The sequence below is a fragment of the Enoplosus armatus genome, chromosome 6 (assembly GCF_043641665.1).
Source record: "Enoplosus armatus isolate fEnoArm2 chromosome 6, fEnoArm2.hap1, whole genome shotgun sequence".
In the NCBI taxonomy this organism is placed as follows: domain Eukaryota; kingdom Metazoa; phylum Chordata; class Actinopteri; order Centrarchiformes; family Enoplosidae; genus Enoplosus; species Enoplosus armatus.
This window is the reverse complement of record NC_092185.1, coordinates 17,433,024-17,453,014: the sequence shown is the minus strand read 5'-3', so window position 1 is coordinate 17,453,014 and position 19,991 is coordinate 17,433,024. Positions and strand designations below refer to the sequence as shown.

Sequence of the window (19,991 nt, the reverse complement as noted above, 5' to 3'; positions counted from 1 at the left end):
TAATGGACTGTGAGAACAGAGCTGCGTGTAGTAGGAAAGAGTTCTTGTCAAGGAGTCGCAAGTGTGAATATGCAGTACAGCAGTCAAATCAGCTGCCACAGTCAGGTGATGTCTCTTTTAAGTGAATTCATGTTTCTGGAGTGTTATTCTGATGGCTATCACGGCTGGACAGGTTTTCTGTGCATCATAATGTACTATTTGGCCTCCACCGACTGTCACCAAAATAGTACAGAGCACAGGCACGTATAATGTAAGCAGGCAGACTATGCAAAACATTGTGAGTCTTGACACCAAAGATGTGGTGCACTTCTGGATTGCCAGTGACACTGCTTTTACTGTACTGTGCATGGCGAGTCATTAAAATACCAAACCAAGTGTCACATGGCAGAGGCAAGGGGAAAAACATTTTCCACCTCAGGAAACGTTGCTTTGTTAGCACAAAGCTACACATTAGAGCAATGCCCCTGCATGAAATTAAAAATCTTCATGTTGTCATGTTCAATCTTTGGTTAGTTAGTAACTAAATCAGAACTAACTAAACTTGTCACATGTGAATGTTCTCAAATAGATAGTCTAATATGTTGGGACCTGCCCTAATCTGGTTGAGATCTGTTGGATATAGATTGATACTCTTTTCTCAGAGGAAGTGAGTCAAACACAATGGGAGGTTTGTCTGAGGTTGTTATGTCTTGGCTTTACTCACGACATGCTCACTTTCCTGCTACATCTGTGCTTCATCAATAGCAAACAAGTGTGTACCCGCCACTTAGTCACAGAGTAGAGAGTACAACTCTTACATGGTTAGGTCACCAGCATGCAAAACTTTGAAACTGAGGAAAATGTGTAAACAAAAATATGGCTGCAAAGTGAAATTAACATCAAATTTAAGTTGCATGCAAGAATACTAAAGTAAGCGTTCACACAATGCTGAGATTAACTGCCTCTTTCAACATTCATGCGTGCTTGGCCACAGCTGGACCGCTGTCTGCCATGACATCATAGCGGAGGACACAGATCATTGGTGCTATATAACAATGACATGCAGTGTTTTCCTCTGTGGTCCCTCTCAGCAGGCCCCTAAACGTGGGCGCCGGGTCACAATGCTCCTCTGTGCCCCCTGACGTATGGCATCCTGGCACTGCTGTGGCCCTGGAAAATTCTCAGGATGAATACCCGTGCCAAAAGCCTTCGAACCTTCCAAATCCAGCGATGGTGTCCTCTGGGGCTCAGCTTACAAAACGCTGAAAGAGAGACAGCTCTAAGGTGAGTGTGTTTAGTGAGATAGGCAGAGCATGTGAGAAAATGAAAGAGACACCTTTGAATAGTTAAATATTGGCCTGTTCCAACTGGGCAAGAAATACAGTACTTCAAACCAATCAGCCTTTTTCAATTCTGAGTGTGCTGATGATGATTTAAGGGTTTCCACACACTTCTTGTTTGGAAAAGAAATAGGAAATACATTTCCCACAGAAACCTGACAACCGGTCTTTAAAGCAAAGCCTTTCACATCACAAACCTCTCATTATCTTTTCATGTTGAAGCCGACCTTTTAAGTCATTTCATTTGTGTCTAGCATTGATCTCAAGGTAACCCCACACCTGTCAGTCAAAAGGTAGCAACAGGAACCTTATACCTCTCCCCGACAGAGTGGAAATGGGGATGACCTGTGTGACGCAAGCAACCTGATAAAGGGGCCTGGCACCCAGCGGTCGTCTCCTGCAGAATCTTCATAGAGATTCTGAGTGACAATGAACCCAGAATTCATAGAACCTTAGTTACATTCATAACGCAGCCGTCGTATACGCAGACCTCAGCAAGACTGGTCGGTTCAGTATAAAAGCCACAAGCTAATACAGCACACAGTAGTAATTCACCTGCAATGAGCGGAGGCGCTAAGCGGATAGCAAGGCACGCCCACCAGGGAAATAAAGGTGGCTACATACCTGGAAAAGTCCAACGCTTTGTAGTCGAAGTTTCAGCAAAACTCCTGGCGGAGATGAGCACCGGTTATGCAGCCTCTGGAGGACAGCACATAGCTTCAATCGATAGGTTACGAGGCCACTGGCATAGGCGGTAAAGCACTGATACTAGCTAATGCTAACAACATGGCACGTTGAGGCAAGAAGATGAAAAGGAGACGACTGCTGGGTGCCAGGCCCCTTTATCAGATCGCTTGCGTCGCCAGGTCACACATGTGACTTTGTTGGTATAATGTCTCAACCTCCTGTGCATGCATGCAATTCATAGCCAGGTATTTTCATACCATCTCTGGCGGTCAGGAAGAATGAAATAGAACTGCATTTGACACAATCGCTGAGGTAATTACAGATTTAAAGGCAAAAGAGATTCACACAATGTTCACTCAAACAACTACGCCTGAGGCCAACGAAATGTGGAGAATCTTTTGTGTGTGTGTTGCCGATGTGACTGACAAGAGTGGTGAGAAAGAAGAAGACAGAGAGACAGAGAAGAAGAGTGGGTTAAAGGGAGTATAGAAGCAGAGAATGGTTTTTGCAAAAGGGTGGGGTAATGTGGAGAGGAGAGAAAAACAGTGAGTGAAAGGATGAAGATTGAATTTCGTCTTCACAGGCGAGAACACTGCCTGCGAGCAAACAAAAGGATGAAAAGATGACCTGCCGCTGTTCTCTGACTGATGGTTGGACAGTTCCCCATCTTCCTGATGGCTGCCCCTCCCTCTAACTCCCTCTCTTGCTGCAAGTCTTCCATTGCCAGTGTCCAATATCAACTCTTAAAACAATTATTGGACTGCCAGAGGGTGGACATAGCGCCGAGTCAGCAAACAAGCGTGGGAGACTACCTGTCACAGAGCGTGGAGGCAGCTGAAGAGAAGGATCTAAGATGAAAAGAAAAAGGGGAGGGAAGCAGAAAGAATGGATGAATAATTTTAAAAATGGAAATCTAATGACAGTTAAGCAGCTTATTAATTTGGCTGACACTGGGACTCTGTGTGTGTGTGTGTGTGTGTGTGTGTGCGCACACACGTGCTTGTGCCGTCTGTTTGTCCCCTGTCTTTGAGGAAATACAACACTAGTCACAGCAAAAGCAGATTATGAGATTAAGTGCTTCTGGGAAATAAATAAAAAACTGGTAGATGAATGAATATAGTACAATGATGTTAGAATGAAATAATTCTTAATTGAACTTTCGTGCAGTGTTTGTATGTATGGGGGGGTGTGGGTGTAAGGCATGAATGAGTCGTGTAGTTTGCATATGCACTCCTATATAATATTCTACAGTACATTGCGTCATGTGACATAGAGGGGGCAGCGAGGTTACCGTCATTTTGTAATGGCTTTGCTGAGAGCAGGGAAATGAATCACTAAATCAGTAGGATTGATAATCGGCTCTGGGTGGGAAATAACCTGCAGAGAATCACAATGACTTTGCTTTTATCGCCTGCACTTACAGAGTCCCGCTCAAGATTGCCTCGCAAGTACACCCCGTAATCCCATGGGATTAAATTGTTTTTACATGGAACATGTGTAGCATCGCAGTAGAGGAATTTGTAAACCATGGTAAATATGAAATCAGGGCTTTGATGTTAACCACTGCAGGGCCAACTGTCTGCCTTTTTCCCACTTCCTTGGTTTCTATCTCTCTCTTCACCCCCTCTTTGGTTCCGTCTGTGTGTTTAGAAATAGGATCTTATAGCCTAAATTGAAAATGGGACTGCTCCACAACACTCAACACATGGCAGCAGATGTGTGGCAGTATGTGAGAGGGGGCAGGGAAAAAAGGAAAATGAGACAGAGGGAGGGAGAGACTGAAGGAAAGAGACAGAGAGAGGAAAGGGAATAGTAGGAGGAGGAAAGATGATAAAGGTAAAGGGAGAGAGAGAGGAAGGGAATCTACAGAGGAGGAAGAAAGATGAGAGACTGAAAGGGGAGGGAAGAGGAATGGAGAGGAGTTTAGAGGCTCTCAAACACTTTGCACTCCCAGCACAGCAGATGCCACATTCTGTCTGGCACAGTGATCTGTGGGCCTGCTCTATTTATACCCTCACTGTGTCACTTCAGGGCCAACACAACACTCACAACACACACACACATCTAGCACCAGGCCTTTGCAGCTCTCCTGCAATGACTAAAATGAGGCAGGTTAGAGAGGCTCACTGCAAGGGGTGGAGATGGAAAACAATGTGAGGGCAAAATGGATAGGGATAGTTCCCAGTTTACAGTATAAATAAATATATATATGAATGAATATTGTATGCCTGTAGAAGTCTTGAAAATTACATTTCAAAGTTCCTCTGAAACCCGCATGTGAGAGAAGATAAAGATGCAGATTTTGCTTTCCATTAATGCCTGGCTGGTTTGAGTTGGCAGGCCAGACCATGAGAAAAGAGAGAGTGAACAAACAGTGGTCTGATTAAGCAGCGGGAGGACTGGAGCCTTTTGGATCGCCCCGGATACTGGGAATAACAGCCACAAGTTACATCAGCTTTCCACCTTAACAATGAGTAGAGCTGGGCAACTCAAAGAGGAAAATCTTAGTGAGTGCTGCAATAGAAAACGAAGGGGTGGAGGGAATGAGAAAAGGAAATAAAAGAGAGACAATTTGGACATTTAAAGCTGCGGCAACAAATACAGTTCCAAGTGGTTGGTTCATTTCTAGCACTACAATATAAAGATGAGAAAATTGTACATGAGTCATCACGAGGCTTTGATTACTCTCACGTGGGCCGAAGGAAAGTGCAGCTTTAATTTAACAAGAAGCCCACTGTTGACAGAAGCAGGGTGTCTTCTCTCACGCTATATGTGTAATCTCATCTGTGAAGCTATGTTGCATTGTTAAGAGGCAGCACCCCTGCATGTTAAATGGCCTTTGTTTGTAATCAGTCAGCCCAAATGTTACAGAAGCAAAGCAGGGTTCATTACACATCCGGCTCAGAGAAATGACACCACTCCACACATCCATCAACCTCACACACCGCGGTCCCCTGCTATATAACACTAACTGGTTGGGAACGGAGGGTGCGCTCACACGCACAAATACACACACACACACACACACACACACACATAAATACAAATATAGATAGATGTACATGTCCATGCACACATTTGCCTGACCTATGATGTTATATGCAAAGTCACACAAAAAATTCTAATAGCTCGGAAGGAGGTGGCATTTAAGAACAAGAGGAATATTTTATGCAAGTGCAATAAAAAGGCTTGGAGGCAATCTTTGAAGGGTCACCTTTGATATTATGGCTAAATCACGTCTGCAATAGTGTGTCTGTCGATGTGTGAGAGTAAGACAGGCAAACCTCAAAGATACAAACTGCCAGCTGTATGTGGTCATGTAGGTTAGGAAAAATCTAATCAAAGCTAAGATAAATGTGTGCGTGACTGTGTGTATACCAGCGAGTGTGCACTCCAGCTGTCAGAGGCACAGAAGGGGAGAGAGTGCACATGTGTGCACCAGTGAGCGTAGGAGAGAACAACAACAAACTCTTCCTCCTCTTTGAAGTGGACCCTATCACCTTCCCACTCCCCACTCCGCTCCCCCTTTTACTGTCCATCAGCAAGCCATAAATCCAGGCTCTCATCTGCCGATGTGCCTCTGAAGTTCAGGAATGCCTGAGAGGGATTTGCGGCCTGGTGAGTTATGGGAACACCTGGGGAGGGGGGTCTAGGTATCCTTATACCTATGAAGGGCAACATGTTGACAGCCAACAAGGCTGATGGATTAGTTCTGGTGGTCAACTATCTTAGGTGTGGCTAATATGCCTTTGAATCATGTAATACGCATGGAATACAAGCCTGCTGAATGCATGCACGTATCCACACACACCTATTGTTTTTACCAGATGGGAACACGAGCATGTTACACAGTCCAGCGGCAACTTCAGATGGAAAGAAATTGCAGAGAATTCTGGGAATGGCAGAGAGAGGGGTGTTTTTCAAAAGGCTGAGGGTTATAAAAACAGAACATGGCTGGGGTCATGGCCTGACTGTTGTTCAGCAAGCTCACATTCTTTAAGACTGCACGCTCAAAGTCACCCATCTGCCCGTCCCTGTCCCAGCAGAGTCACCACATCGTCCTCCATTTGTGTGTCTGTCAGTGAGGGCAGATGTTTGTTTGAATCTGTGTACCAGGTGTTTTGTATGGCTCTCTCTCAGGCTATTGCGATATGTTTTGCACATATATGTATGAGTGTGTTGAGTATCGACCTGCATCTGTTTTTGTCATTATTGATTAATTGTTTGATTCATATTTTTGGGTAATCAATCAATTGTTTAGTCTTGTAAATATACATTTTTTCTTTCTAGCTGGCAACCTTGAATTTTCTTAGATCCATGAATTGTTTGAAAACACTAAATTCTTTCTTTTCTTTCCCTGTTTGGCTGCTTAGCTTACATACTCGTTTTGACAGTATGCTACAATAGACGTAAAGTTGAAATATAAACTCCCCCAATCTACTTAAGAGCAGGGTAGAGCGGCTAACTCTAGCCTAAACTCTGATAGCATCCTGGACACAAAGTGGGGAAATACTACACACGTGTGTTAGTCGTGAATGGGGCTTTTATAAACGTAACCTGTAATCTCACAACGTAAATGATATAGCTGAAAATGCTATCATGATAAAATGTTTCATTGCAGTCAATTTCGATAATTACTGATCATTTTTAATTACCTATTTTTAATAAACACCAGAAGAAAAAAGATTGAATTTAACCACTTTATTTTAAATTTAACCACCTTACTTTGAATTTTCCACACTCATGAGCTGACCTGTCCTTTCTTATTAACAATTTCCTCACTGTCTGCACTCAATTTCTCACTCTACGCTGTTTCTGTTCTCATGTCGATGGTGCAGCTGAACAACACACCTGTTAAATGATTGGCTGTTTACATGTCACACATAGCAGCTCCATTATCAAGGGATAGGATAGGCTGTTTATGAGCCAGGGAGGCAGCACGCTTGGGGTTTGTCTGTTAAATGATTGGCTGTATGCGTGTCCCTCATAGCAGCTCCATTATCAAGGGATATGATAGGCTGCTTGTGAGCCAGGGCGCATTTGTTATATGCTTTCATGGTGGTTTGCATTTAATGCATTTAAGTGAAACTATCGAACATTCTATCAAAACATTTTCTTATTGCTAAGTTTCTATCGCCAGTACATATCACTATTGTTTTATCTCCCAGGCTTATGCTTAGTCACTACTATAGGTAGTAAACCAGAAATGCTAATGATTGCAGCTCACGTTAACCATAAATGTTGAGTATCTATGTTACTGCAGTCTCATGCACACCACTTCAACATGTGGAGAAATCCAAAGCTTGACAGGCCTGCCGTGCCTAGTTACAGTTGCTAAGCTATGATAATGGCTGCTCGGGGGGAGGGGTTTAGCGATCAGCCAATTTCCCAGAGTCCAAGGTGACATTTTCAAATAGCTTGTTGCAGCCCATATCCCAAAAATATTCTGTTGGCAATGATTTAAAACAGACTTTCATGATTCATCCATTATCAAAATTGTTGTAAATTCATTTTCCGTTGATCAACAAGTCAATCGATCAACTAAACGTTTCAGTGTGTGTCTTTTTATGTGTGTTTAAGGGTCTGGAATGAAGCCATGAAGATGACATGACTATTGCTTCCTTTTGCCTCCACACATGACAGGCAAAGCAGGAGGAACATAAAAGTCAACACAAGAATGAATAAATCACTTTGTTGCACTCTCTTTGCCCTTTCTGGATATATCTGTTTTCTGTCTCAGTGCATCTCACGGCCAATCTTTATACCTTTCCATTTCCTGATGGGAGGCCATCAATTTTGCTATTAAAATTGAGTCATATACAGTAGCTGATCTCAATGATGTATTTCAAACCCCAAGTGTCCAATAAACCCCCCTCTTTTGTCTTTAAAAGGATAAATGATACAGAATACAAGAAATGAGGTGGTTCAAACAATGGAGGGGTTGGAAAAAATGACAAAATGAGAGAAAATACTAGATATTCCCCTTGTGGTAGACAGTGCTATATTACGAAGGATTGCGGAACCCTAAAACGATTTAGTCTCTCTTTCAGTGGCATTGATTTTGTGGAAGATGTCTTTGTAACTAGCCCAGATGATTAGCCCCCACCCACAATCAATCAATGCTCACAGGATCTCACAATGGCAATGTTTGCACAGGCCAAATAGATGTGAAGAAAAAGAATGAGAAAGAATGGAGGGGAATTAAGGGAAAAGAGAAAAGAGAGAGAAAAAAAACAGAAGAGAGGAGACCTTATAAAACCAAGACAAGGACAGCAGCCACATCACTATATCAAAGCCTTTTTGTTTTGTTGAATTCAGCCTTGCTGAGTCACAAAATGAGATGGCCTGTAACCCCACCTTGTCTGGTAAGTGCTCTTTTTTCATTGAGCGGATATGGAAACCTCCCACATTCAACATTTCAGTTCTGTTGCCAAAGGATGCGTGTTATGCAGAGTATAAGGTTAAAAACACAAAGGTTTGCTTCTTGAATTGCCACTCAACGTGGAAGGAAGTGAACCACTACACCCTGTATTGTTTACCCTTTGGTTCAGGTAATGTAAAGGAGTCATGAAGTGCTAGACACTAAGCCTCATCCTGCAGTCATGTCAGAGTATAATTGCTGTGGCTGCTGGCGTGGGAAGCCTGGATGTCTCAGACTTGTTATTTGAGATGAGTCAGGTTACAGGTGTGAAAAGAAAGGCAATAACTTTAAAAAGTACATAATAACATATCATTAAAATTCTATTATAAAAGACAAGAAAACGGCATCTCAGCACTTTTTATTATCTCTTTTGTTTTTGTCCATTTTTTCTTCCCAGTTTAGTCACTGCTAATTCCAGATTCCTATAGTCTTTAGTCTCTAGTAATTGAAAGACTAATGCGTCTCCACTGTTCATAGAAGTATAAAGAGAACTGGATACTGAGTTCCATCCATCCATCCATCCAGTCGCGGTGGCAGCAGGCTAAGCAAGGTAGTCAGGAGTCCCTCTCCTCAGCAACATTTACCAGCTCCTTCTGGGGGATCCCAAGGCATTCCCATGCCAGATGAGTTATATAATCTCTCCAGTGGGTTCTGGGTCTACCCTGGGGTCTCCTACCTCTTGGACGTGTCCGGAAAAGCTCCAAAGGAAGGCGTCCAAGAGGCATCCTGATCAGATGCCCGGGCCAGCTCAACTGACCCCTTTTGTCGCGAAGAAACAACAGTTCTACTCCGAGCTCCCTCCGGATGTCTGAGCTCCTTAACGTATGTCGTAAGGGTGAGCCCAGCCACCCGATGTATCCGCAATCTCATTCTTTCGGTCACAGTCAAAGCTTGTGACCATAGGTGAGGGTTGGAACATAGATCAATTGATAAATTGCAAGCTTTGCCTTCCATATTCACCACAACGGTTGAGAACATTACTGCTGATGCCTGTCCAGCTAATGCTCCATTATACCCTCACTCATCAACAATACCCTGAGATACTTGAACAAATTTGCTTGGCTGAAAAAGCTTGTTCAATTTGCCCCCCATAGCAGACAGGCATTCGAGTCCTTCTCTGGCTAAGCTGGCTCCCCACAAACATAAATGGATGGCACGAAAATAATATGTTAAGGCTCTTCCTGAACTTTGTAATTTTTATTTGACTCAATGGCTAAAATTGAGGAATTGAAAGGTGCATTGTGGAGCTGTCTTGTATACATTCAGTGTTTGTCACCAAAAAGTATTTATTTTTGAGGCCTGACAAACGTGTTGAGTGCATTTCCTTCCTCATAAAACATTTGAGTGTTCCTTGTTTTTCAAGCTCGCAGTCTTCTTCACTACCTTTGTTGTCGTGCATTGCTAGACTTTTTTTTGCACATTACCGCAAGAAACTGTCAATCAGTGGAATAGTGTGTTACCAGTGCCAGGAATGTGTAATGCGTTGCCTGTGTGCTCGTGCATGCACATGCAAGTTGTTATGCTCATCAAACAAAATGGAGACATTGGTCATAGCGCTACTCGTGGTAAAAAAACAAACTACAGGGTACATTTAACTATTTAACTACACTTTTCGTGCTTTGCTATCCAGATGCCTTTGAACCTCTGTTTTTAACTTTTTAACCACTAAAAAGTTTCTCACACCTTCATAAATACATTCAACGTTTTCTATGGGATGCTAAGCATAAGTTCTGGTAAGGCCTGGTGAAAGTCATGGTCAGGTTTTGAGGCAGGCTTATCAGGGTACTTCTCTTGCCCATTTGAGCAGCAAAAATTGTTGAGACAACTTAATGTAGAAAAGATAATTTACTTTAAGCAAAATGTTGTGCAGACAGAACTGAATAAGTTATTTTCAAAGATAGCAAAAAAAAGCCAAAAACACTACAGACAAGACTGCACTTTCTTTTTTAGATTAAAACTTCAAATATGAGAGATTTCTCTGAGAACAGCTGGTCCAAATACACGGGAAACTGGTTGTCTTAGGATAATTCAAGGTAGCAACGTCATCAAGTGATATTGTTGTCAAGGACAGAAGGGATAGTAATGTCTGTGAGAGCTTAGATTGCCTGGCTTGCAATGCTGCCAAGATTTGTATCCAAGCCTTGGTTTATACAATCCTGAAGTAGGATAGCCATGAAATCACATAAGGCTCATTAACTTATTGTTTATACATTGCCCCATTCTGCTGTATCCTATACCAGGCAGTCCTATCTCACCTTCACTCAGGGATGTCCTATCTTGTTCAAATGACAATAGTACTGCAGAGTCAGCCATAAACCCCCTAATGTTTGTCTCTAGTGAGCTCTCCCCCCCCCTAAAGAGAGAGGCCAGCACCTGGATGCAACCCAAAATGACTGCCTGCCTCTTATGCTTGTCTTCATCACCGCATGCCTGAGTGCCCTCCTCTTCTACGTATACTCCTGTCGACCTATCTACTTAACTGATTGACTGTCATGACATTTTCTCACAGTTAGCTTTAATCATTTCAGTGTAACAGTGTACCATTATGGAACGAGGCAAGCCGGAGCATTTGTGCGGTACAACGGTCGACTATGGCGGCACAAAGCGCAATTTACATAGAAATGACCAAATTACTGAGCGACAGCGCAGCCAATGGGTGCAATAATTCAAAACGACTACTGTGACCACACGCAGGACTCCGACAGGGTACAGCCTCCAGCCAACACTAACATTCAGAGAACAAGTGGTCAGCTAGCAGGAAGGAATGTGCTGTTTCAGCAGGTTGTAGGTATTTTGTCATCAAGTATCACACGTCCTCTTGCCCTTCTTTGTATTGATTCTCTTTGCACTTCAGGCATGGAGAGGACAAAGCCCTTATGACACAGTCACAGCACACTCCAACAAACAACTCCACCGACAAACAAGTATGCTGAAAATGAACAGATATTTCCATGCTGTCGAGTAGAAGTAATGTTTTATTAATGCTAATTTAGAATGTAAATAATAAGATGTGTCAGATATTAAAGTTTATGTTTACTAAGTTTTGCAGCATTTGCATACACCTTGTCAGAATTAGAAAAGTCATCCCCTTCTTGTTAGGCAGACAAAGCCACATGTCCAGCCAGCTAATTTGGACCAATCAACTCTTTGTCTGGCATTGGGGCTGATTCATAACTTCCCCTCACAACATTTGCATATAAATATCTTAATTACGGCCACAATCTCAGCTAGGTGTAGGTGGCCATGAGAAAGACGCATTCAACAGCAAAATGATAGATTATCTCCCATGAATGCGATCAGTTATTCTTTCCAGCAAAGGACAGAAAAAAATAGTCATTTCCGTAAGAATACTAATTTACATTTACATAGAGATGAATCCCGATGCAAATGAGTGAAACGACATGTACTGGAAACAGGTCCCCTGGCTGTACTGAGGCATCAACAGGCATCACCCAGAGGAATATCAAAATCCTTCAAGCATGTCAATCAAATTGTGTGCATTTCACCGACAGTAAGGAGGGGAAAAGCAAGGCAAAACATTTGAACACAACAAGGTCCTTACAAGGGAGCTAATGTCATGCCTGGGTAATCCTCGATTTAATAAACGAAACTGAATTTTTAAGACGCGCTACAATGGCAGAATAAAGCACATGCTGAATTTATTTCTTTTACTAAATTTTCATTTGCCACTTTTACTTAAAGCTACGGTAAAGTCATCTGAATGTGCTGTTGGTGTGTGGAGAGCCGTCATTGCACGCTTACTTCAGTCATGGCACCACAGCATATACCTTGTTTTATATATATATATATATATACCAAGTTTTTTACATTCTGAAATATGACCGTGGACCTATTTTCTTTATGCTCTAAAATGCAAATATTCTACATGAAATCAAATGAGGCTTATGACATTCTGCAGAATATGGTCTGACAGTTTTGAGACAGAGCTTGAGGGACGAAGCATAACCAATAGGATGGAATTAAGTGGGGAAATTAATCAGGATTTATTTTTATGTATGCTATGACTGGCATGAAGCAAATCGTATTAAGGGAAAATAGAGGGAATGCAAATTGAGGTTAAACAGTTCTTGTTTCAAAAAACAGTTTAATGGATTATATGCAGATCTATGTCTATTTGTATACATACTGTAGGCTATGTTATTGCTCCAAATCTAATCATGACATAAAATGATGATGAGGAATATAAGAATGTCATATATCTGTTATTTGATACATATTTCCGTCAATATGAACTACATCAAAGATCTGACTCAATAAATAGTTAATCCAGCGTGATGAAAGTTACAGACTTTTGCGATGGAAGTATGTGATCTTTTCCATAATCTCAGTCAGCCCTGAGAGACTGGACAACAGCTGAGCAGATATATTTGTCTGCTCCCTTGTGTGTGATTTACTGTGACAGAGCCCTGCAAAAAACAATTCCCTATTCAAGGATGCAAGTTTACTGGCTGAAGACATCAGAGTTTAGGGAAATCTCTTGTCACTGAGTTTTACATGGTCATACACGCACACACAGAGACTCATTGCCCTGACACATTACCCATCGCTTCACCTTCACTTTTTACGTTTTTCTCCCCACTGATTTCTCAAACACTTGTGTGCTATCACAGCTGACTTCAAAAGTAAATTCATATGGCAGAGACGAACAAAGCTGGGTGTCCCTTGTGATGTCTCCAGGTGCACACACTTGTTAAACTTGCAGCGTGTGATGAAATGTGACTACATCCCGCAAATACAAAACTCACACATGTGGATAGTCACCAACTGGGACAAACTAGCCAATTTTAACATCGACATGATGGGTAAAGTCAAAGAAGACGTCTTTAGATTTGAATTAAACTAATTTGGACACACATGCTGAGATGGAAACAGAGGAGGTCACTACATTTAACACATTTTTTTCTCCTCTTATTAGCTGAGGTATGTGCAGCCCTTTTCTCGCCTGTCTCTGTTACTCATTACCTTCTACTTTGTCTTGAGAAAGAATGCCCAAAGGTCCTGACCCTATGCTTTCACCCCTGGTTTGAACAAAGCCAGGCTCTGTGCCAGCTCTCCAGGCACACCACAGCCTGGCTGTCCAGCCCTTACACTGCCAAAAGCCCCTCCAGTCGTTGCCCAGACCCCCCAGTTTACCCTTCATGGCCCATATCCACTCAGCTGTGACTAAGTGACTCTCCCCCTAGTATGTGCCGTGTTTCATAATGAAATCATTCAGTCATGTGCAGGAAGTTGCTTGCACTGTGTAGCTATGAAAGAATGCCAGTTATGTCCGTCCACTCACACATGGTGGGCCCACAGAGAAAGGGGCAGTCGAAGTCAGTGAGTCACCTGGTGTCTGGCAAAACTCCCAGTTTCATTTTTTGTCCAAAGCACCTAAATTGTGCAAATTAATTTGGTGCAATTTGAACAACTGTTTTGTGTTTTTACAGAGTATCTAAAATGTTATAGGCTTTTTCTGTTGATGATGATGATGATGATGATGATGATGATGATGATATTCTGGTTAGATCTGGATTTTAGTGTTAGAGGAATAGTTTGATATTTTAGGAAATATGCTTATTTTCTTTCTTGACAAGAGTTGAGAAGACTGATACCACTCTTGTGTCTGTCTGATCAAAAATAGCTACAGCAAGTAGCCTGTTAGCTTAGCTTAGGTTAGCTTAAAGACTGGAAACCAGGAAACAGCAAGCCAGACTCCGTCCAAACATAACAAATGACAATGTCATTACTTGTTTTTACACTTATGTTAAAAAAAAAAACAAGTGTAAAAACAACAAGCAGTTTTACAGTGGGTTGTGTGCCAGACTATTTCTTGGCCGGGAGCACTGACTTCCTGAGGTCTGGTCGTCACCATGAGATAGCCAGGCAACTAGCAGAGACTTCTTGGAAGTCACTTCAGGAACAAAGAACATAGAATGTGCTTATTAGTGAGCTTTAGATGTGCTGGTAGGTGGATTATGTTACCTTCGGACGGAGCCCGGCTAGCTGTTTTCAATCTTAAACTAAACTAAGCTAATGGCTGCCGGCTGTAGCCTTGAATTGATTGGACGAATGGTATTGATCTTCTCATCTAATTCTAAGCAAGACAGTCACAGTAATAAGCATGTCCTAAAATGTTGCACTGGTTCCTTAAAATGTTGCATTAATATGAATGACTTTCTTTCACTATGACCTAATAATCCTGACTGTATTAGTAGTAGTTAAATATGAAATATGAAATAGGATGTCAGCCAACTATGACAATGGTTTATATAAACACCTGGGACTCCTTCTACTTGCCTGCCTGAGACGTGCCTGTGTGCTTTCCTGTGTCCATGGAGATGATCCTCCCTCAGCTCCTCTGGAATGTTTGCAATGTGCACAAAGACGAAGAAGATCAGCTTGACTACCTGGGGTCTGTGCTCGGGCCTGCTGTGGGCCCCCGGCTGTATGAATGTCTGAGCCTGTGATTCACCCTACCAAGTCAGAAAACAAGCACATCTGGAAGGAACCACACACCACTGGCATGTATAAGGGCATTATTAGACAATAACTGCCATATACTGCATGATAACCTACTGCCTACTGGTGCCACGAGCTAGTTGCACTCATTAGACCATGCCTCAAAGTTATATGCATGAAGATTTTGTTGCCTCTGTGCTAAAAGAGGGGGGTGCTTGAAGGAGTTTGTGTGGTGATGTGAAATAAGCCAGGCGGAGTGAGGGAGGAACATATGTGAACAGTTAAAAGGGTGATTCAACAACCTCTTTGATATCCACCATTAGTGTGATTACAGCTGGCATGGTCTCTAGTTAAAAAATGGCTTTTCTTGTGCGAAGGAATGCCCCCCCCCAAAAAAAAACCTAATTAGGAAAATGAAACTTTCATTTTCCATTTAGCTAACAAATGAAGTTGACAGTGATGTTAACAGTGAAGACAGATGCGCGGCAGGAAGGGCGAGATGTGGGTGAAATACAGAGGGAGGGGAAATCGTGCAAGGCAGGAAAGGAGGAAGGGTTATGCGTCTGGTTTAGATGTGCAGACCTCAGTTCAGCTTTGTGTTTTATCCCTAATGTCTGCAGCCTGTTGTAAATCTCTTTGCAGTGTTCGCCATTAACAGACATGCTTAGAGCTGCCCAGCTGCACCCTCCCCCCCCCCCCCCCCCCCCAACACACATGTTCACATACTAACCCTACACCCAGCACATTAACATGACCTGCTTTCCCCTATACAACAGCCAGTGCACATATTGATCCCTAAGTCCCTATTAGAGCTGCAGCAGGCAGTCTGCAAAAAGCCTCTGGTTACACCTGCTTAACCCTCTTGCTGCTTATCAGCCACAATGTAGTGACCTAGCAGGGAGAAGCATAAATCTGAAAACTGATACCGACACACATGCTGTAAGCCCTGAAATTAAGTGGGAGTACAAATCGAGCCACTATTTGAACAAGATGCACTCATCCCGCTCTGTGGAGATGTACAAACAGTAGTGGTGTAGAGCCTGGAGTTGGCCTTATATTAAAAAAAGCTGTAAAAGAAACCAGATGAGGTGCGGAATGGTGGGCTGGAAAGAATTAGGCCTTCAAAAGTTTGATCGCTGACTTTCCCGCTGATGTGCCTTTTAAGTCTAGAACCAGAAATCAGACAGCGCTGGGCCCACAGTGGAACTAATGAGGAAAGGATGCTTCCAAAAGAGTCCGATTAAAGACCGACGTGGTTATGTGAAGTGAATGCATACAGTAGAAGGCAAAATAATACAGCTGACCTCAACGCATTTTATATTCTCTACCTGTATTTTTTGTATTTAATATCTTTCGCAGTTTCAAATTCCACCTTTGAAACTGTAAACAAGGGTGTCCTCTGAGAGCAAAGCGTTCATTAATTGTGGCTTTGGCCTCTCAGCAACACACTCATGCACAAAGGGAGTTTTCTTACTTTTGAGCTGAACAGATTGAACCAATAAACCATCCAGCCTTGGCCGCAGGTTGACCGTTTATATTACTGCGTGAGTGACGAATATTCTGTAATCTGTCTTCTGGTTCTGAAAAGAAGGAAATTTTGATATAGTTAGGGAACAGTAAAGCCCCTTTCAAAGGATGTCAAATGATGTCAGTTGTCTCCTTCAGTTCATCATTCTGGGTGAGATTATAAAGGGGATTAGAGATTCCTGTTGTAGCGTGCCTGTGGCTGACAGAATGGCTCCTGGGGAACAGTGTGCCCGTGCAAGATATTTCTACAGCACAATGAGAGCACTGTAATGGGCAAGTACAGAGGCTTGAAAAGTCCCAGCGCTCCACACAAACTAGGTAAATATTTGATGCACTCTAATGGGGCAGTTACGTGCAAACTGCATACAAAACACATAGTCTGACAACAGTTCAATTAAATTACAGTGTATTTATCAAAAAAAGGACAAGAGATTTTGGAATGTTACAATGCACTTAAATTAGGAGCATCAAATTTCCAGAACAGGTTGGCAGACAATATTTACAACGTAGCCTACTTACAACATGTACTATGGACATGATACACCTGTGACTTTAAGGCGGAATATGCAATCCAAACACAATTACAAGAGTGCAGGTGCTGCTGTGACAATGTACTGTGCAAACAATTTTCTATAAAAAGCGAGCCAGGTGTCAAGAGACATACAGTATTCAAGAATCAACTTATGTTAAGGCTTAGGAGTGTATCATTAGGATAATTGAACACAAGGCAAAAATCCAAACACACATTACGGACTGCTTTATGATACCCTAGTCACAAGTATAGCCTACTCTTTACATGTTATCCTATCCTGGTGAGCATCAGTGGGGTGAAGTATAAGACAGGATAAACTGGCCTTAATCGTTCCTCTATGTGATGCATAAATCTAAGCAGGGAGCTTATAAACATGTGTCAAATGTACTTATTTATAAAGTAGGCAACACATTCTATTCACAAGAGGTAGTTCAGCTGGATATTCAAGACAGTTTTGTGTAATGCGCATCAGTTTAGCACAGGTGTGCCAGTCGCGTTTGCAGAGCTCATTGTACTTTGCAGGCAACAAATCCATCACCTGTGCGTGCTGGATGAATCACAGCTGGCTGTACTTTCCTTTGCAATGCAAAATGTGTTTGTATAATCTGTCTATCCTGTCCTGGAGAACACCGGCGTGCTCATCTGAGAGAAATCCTAATTCCAGAGACAAAGGCTCGCTGTCTCTGTAGAGCTCCAGCAGCCTTTTCCTGGAGTCTCTGCGCCTGTGCAGCTCGGCCACGCGCTGCGTGGTCCTTTTTCTGAACACACACACGGAGTCCAACACTGTGTTGTGATATTTCTCCCACATGTTTAACACCCGAAAGCCGTGCACGAGTCCGGCCTCGTTGTCTATGAATACAAGGTCACCACGGGGTGTTTTGAGGAGGTTGTTGGTGTCCCTCTCCATTACGCGCGAATCCCACTGCAGGCTGAACAGATTGCTGACGAGTCTGTCGAAGTTTGCAGTCAGGTAGTCGAGCATGATGAGGTCGCTCCACTGCATTAACTCCAGCAGCTCCGCGGTCGTCTTGTTCCGGAGCCCCCCGAGCACAGGATGCAGCCCGCCGCTCTCCTGTCTGAGCGGCGCAGGTGTGACCACGCCGGTCAGGTTGGAGACCCACTCAGTGAGAGAGACCACGGCTCGATCACTCCACTGTAAGCCATCTATCCGAGTCCTCACAGCCGCCCATTGTTCACTGTCACCGCTCAGCTGGGACAGTGTCAGAGGCGGCAGGTTTGTGATGCCTAGCAAACTGGCAAGGTAATAAGTCAAAGTTTCTCCTTGCACCTGATCCGCGTTTATCCCGTAACGCACACACGCTTTGGTCCCATCTGCAAAAGTGGCGAGCTGGTTAGATATCCTGCCGCATCCGGACTCAAGCTTCATTATCCGGTATGTCCTGGCTCTCTCTCGCCAAGCCCGAGCATATTCCTCCTTAAAGCCCACGGGCAGGAGATCTTCCAGCCATTCACTCCAAAATATCCCATCCTCCACCGGGGAGCCTAACTTGACCGGGCCCTCCCGCCGCGCTGACCTCTTGTTATCCCCATTCACATGGTAATCTCGGCTTCCTGCAGAGGCAGTCTGATCAGTGAGGTTGTGAGACTCAAGTCTGCCCCCCAAGTGCGGTCGTTGTGCCGCCGGACAGCGAGCAGTACCCTGAAAGTTTTGGCGGAGAGGTCCGGGAGACCTTGGTGGAAAGACCCTCCGCCCGGTACCGAGAACCTCCGCTTGTGTCGCTCCAAACGGTTCTCCAGTGCGCTCCAGACGTAGAAAACACTTGCGAGAGCGCAGAGGAAAAGAAGAGCGAATAAGTTTGCTGAAAAAGCCCTCATGGTGAAGACCACCCTTGCCTTCGGAGACCCACGGAGCTCCAGCTGGTTTAAATAGGACACAGAAAGAACCGGTTTTCTTCAATCCACGGTTGAGCTGGAGCGGCTGTGAGCTGTGCGCCCCGTGTCCCGTAGCCTACACCCCGCAAGCCCCGCGGCTCACAGGCGGACTGTTCAGTCAGATCACAGGAAGGAGAGGGTCTCCGAAACAGTATGAATCTCATCTCCCGTCTTGTTTGGATGCCTTGCCATTATCCCTCCTCTGCGGGAAGCAGAGGGAGCATTTCGGATCACCACCGCGGATGTCCTCTATTGGACGTTCTCCATTATAGCCCACGGGCGTCGCAGGGGCTTTCTGTCCGTGTGCACCTCTCCGTGTCTCATCTCCCTCTCTCTCTCCACCGGGCGCTGGGAGTGTTTGATTTGTGGTGGTGTCGGCTCGCAGAGAGACACTAGGCGGTGAGACACGTGACTCCAGTCCCGAGATGGTGGGCGGATCGTGGGAAGGAGGGTTCAGAGAGGAGCGGAGCAAGTGCACCGCGCTGCGTTTTGTGTGTGTGTGTGTACGATGAGAGAGGATTGTGTGGTATTGGCAAATGCAGCCATTATTATAATTGATACCTAGGGCAGAAATACTTTGGAAATAATGTCACCATTTTAAAGAAATTATATTTCGTGCCCAAGCGGGATATCCGTGTCAATGAGGCAAAGGCAGGCAGGGATGCAGTGGAGGGTGAGCCTGCCTGAACCCAGTTTGCCCAAATGTGTGCAAAACATCCGCCCACCTTTTGATTCTGTTTCTAATGTATGATGACCATGAGGTCATTGTGATGTGAAAGCACTTAGTAGTATCAGGCATTTTCATTTTTCATTGTTTTGGCTCTGCTCCAGCACATTGGATTTGAAAATGGAAGTTTAACTCTGGGGTAAAAAGCTGACCTTCAGCTTCGAGGCTGTTTGAGGGTGTTCACATCCTTATTGGGTTAACAGTGCTGGACTCTTATCCATTTTTACACCCCCAATTTTAGGACAATGATCCAAAAGTAGGATGGCAACCATACAGACAAGGCCACCATTTATGCCCCAATAATGGAATGTTTCTGACTAGCCCAGTTAGTCACCTGACATCTATCCAGCTGATCATGTGTTTCAGTGCTGATATCCAGACTGAAGGCAAAACACTCCTGAGACAAGCAAGACATGAAGATAG

At 43.7% G+C, this 19,991-nt stretch overlaps 1 protein-coding gene and 1 long non-coding RNA gene across 2 annotated transcripts; one reads left to right on the top strand and one right to left on the bottom strand.

Moving 5' to 3' along the window:
* Positions 1 to 1,180: 1,180 nt before the first annotated feature.
* LOC139286051 (uncharacterized) lies at positions 1,181 to 7,710 on the top strand. The gene is made up of 2 exons (XR_011597382.1): positions 1,181 to 1,263; positions 7,587 to 7,710. It is a non-coding gene; the product is annotated as an uncharacterized lncRNA (long non-coding RNA).
* A 9,134-nt stretch (positions 7,711 to 16,844) lies between these two features.
* Positions 16,845 to 18,784, bottom strand: fjx1 (four-jointed box kinase 1). Its single transcript, XM_070908055.1, is given in 2 exon segments — positions 16,845 to 18,595; positions 18,598 to 18,784. Coding segments are annotated over 2 exon segments (1,278 nt in total). The 3' UTR covers positions 16,845 to 17,504.
* Between the last annotated feature and the right edge of the window lie 1,207 nt (positions 18,785 to 19,991).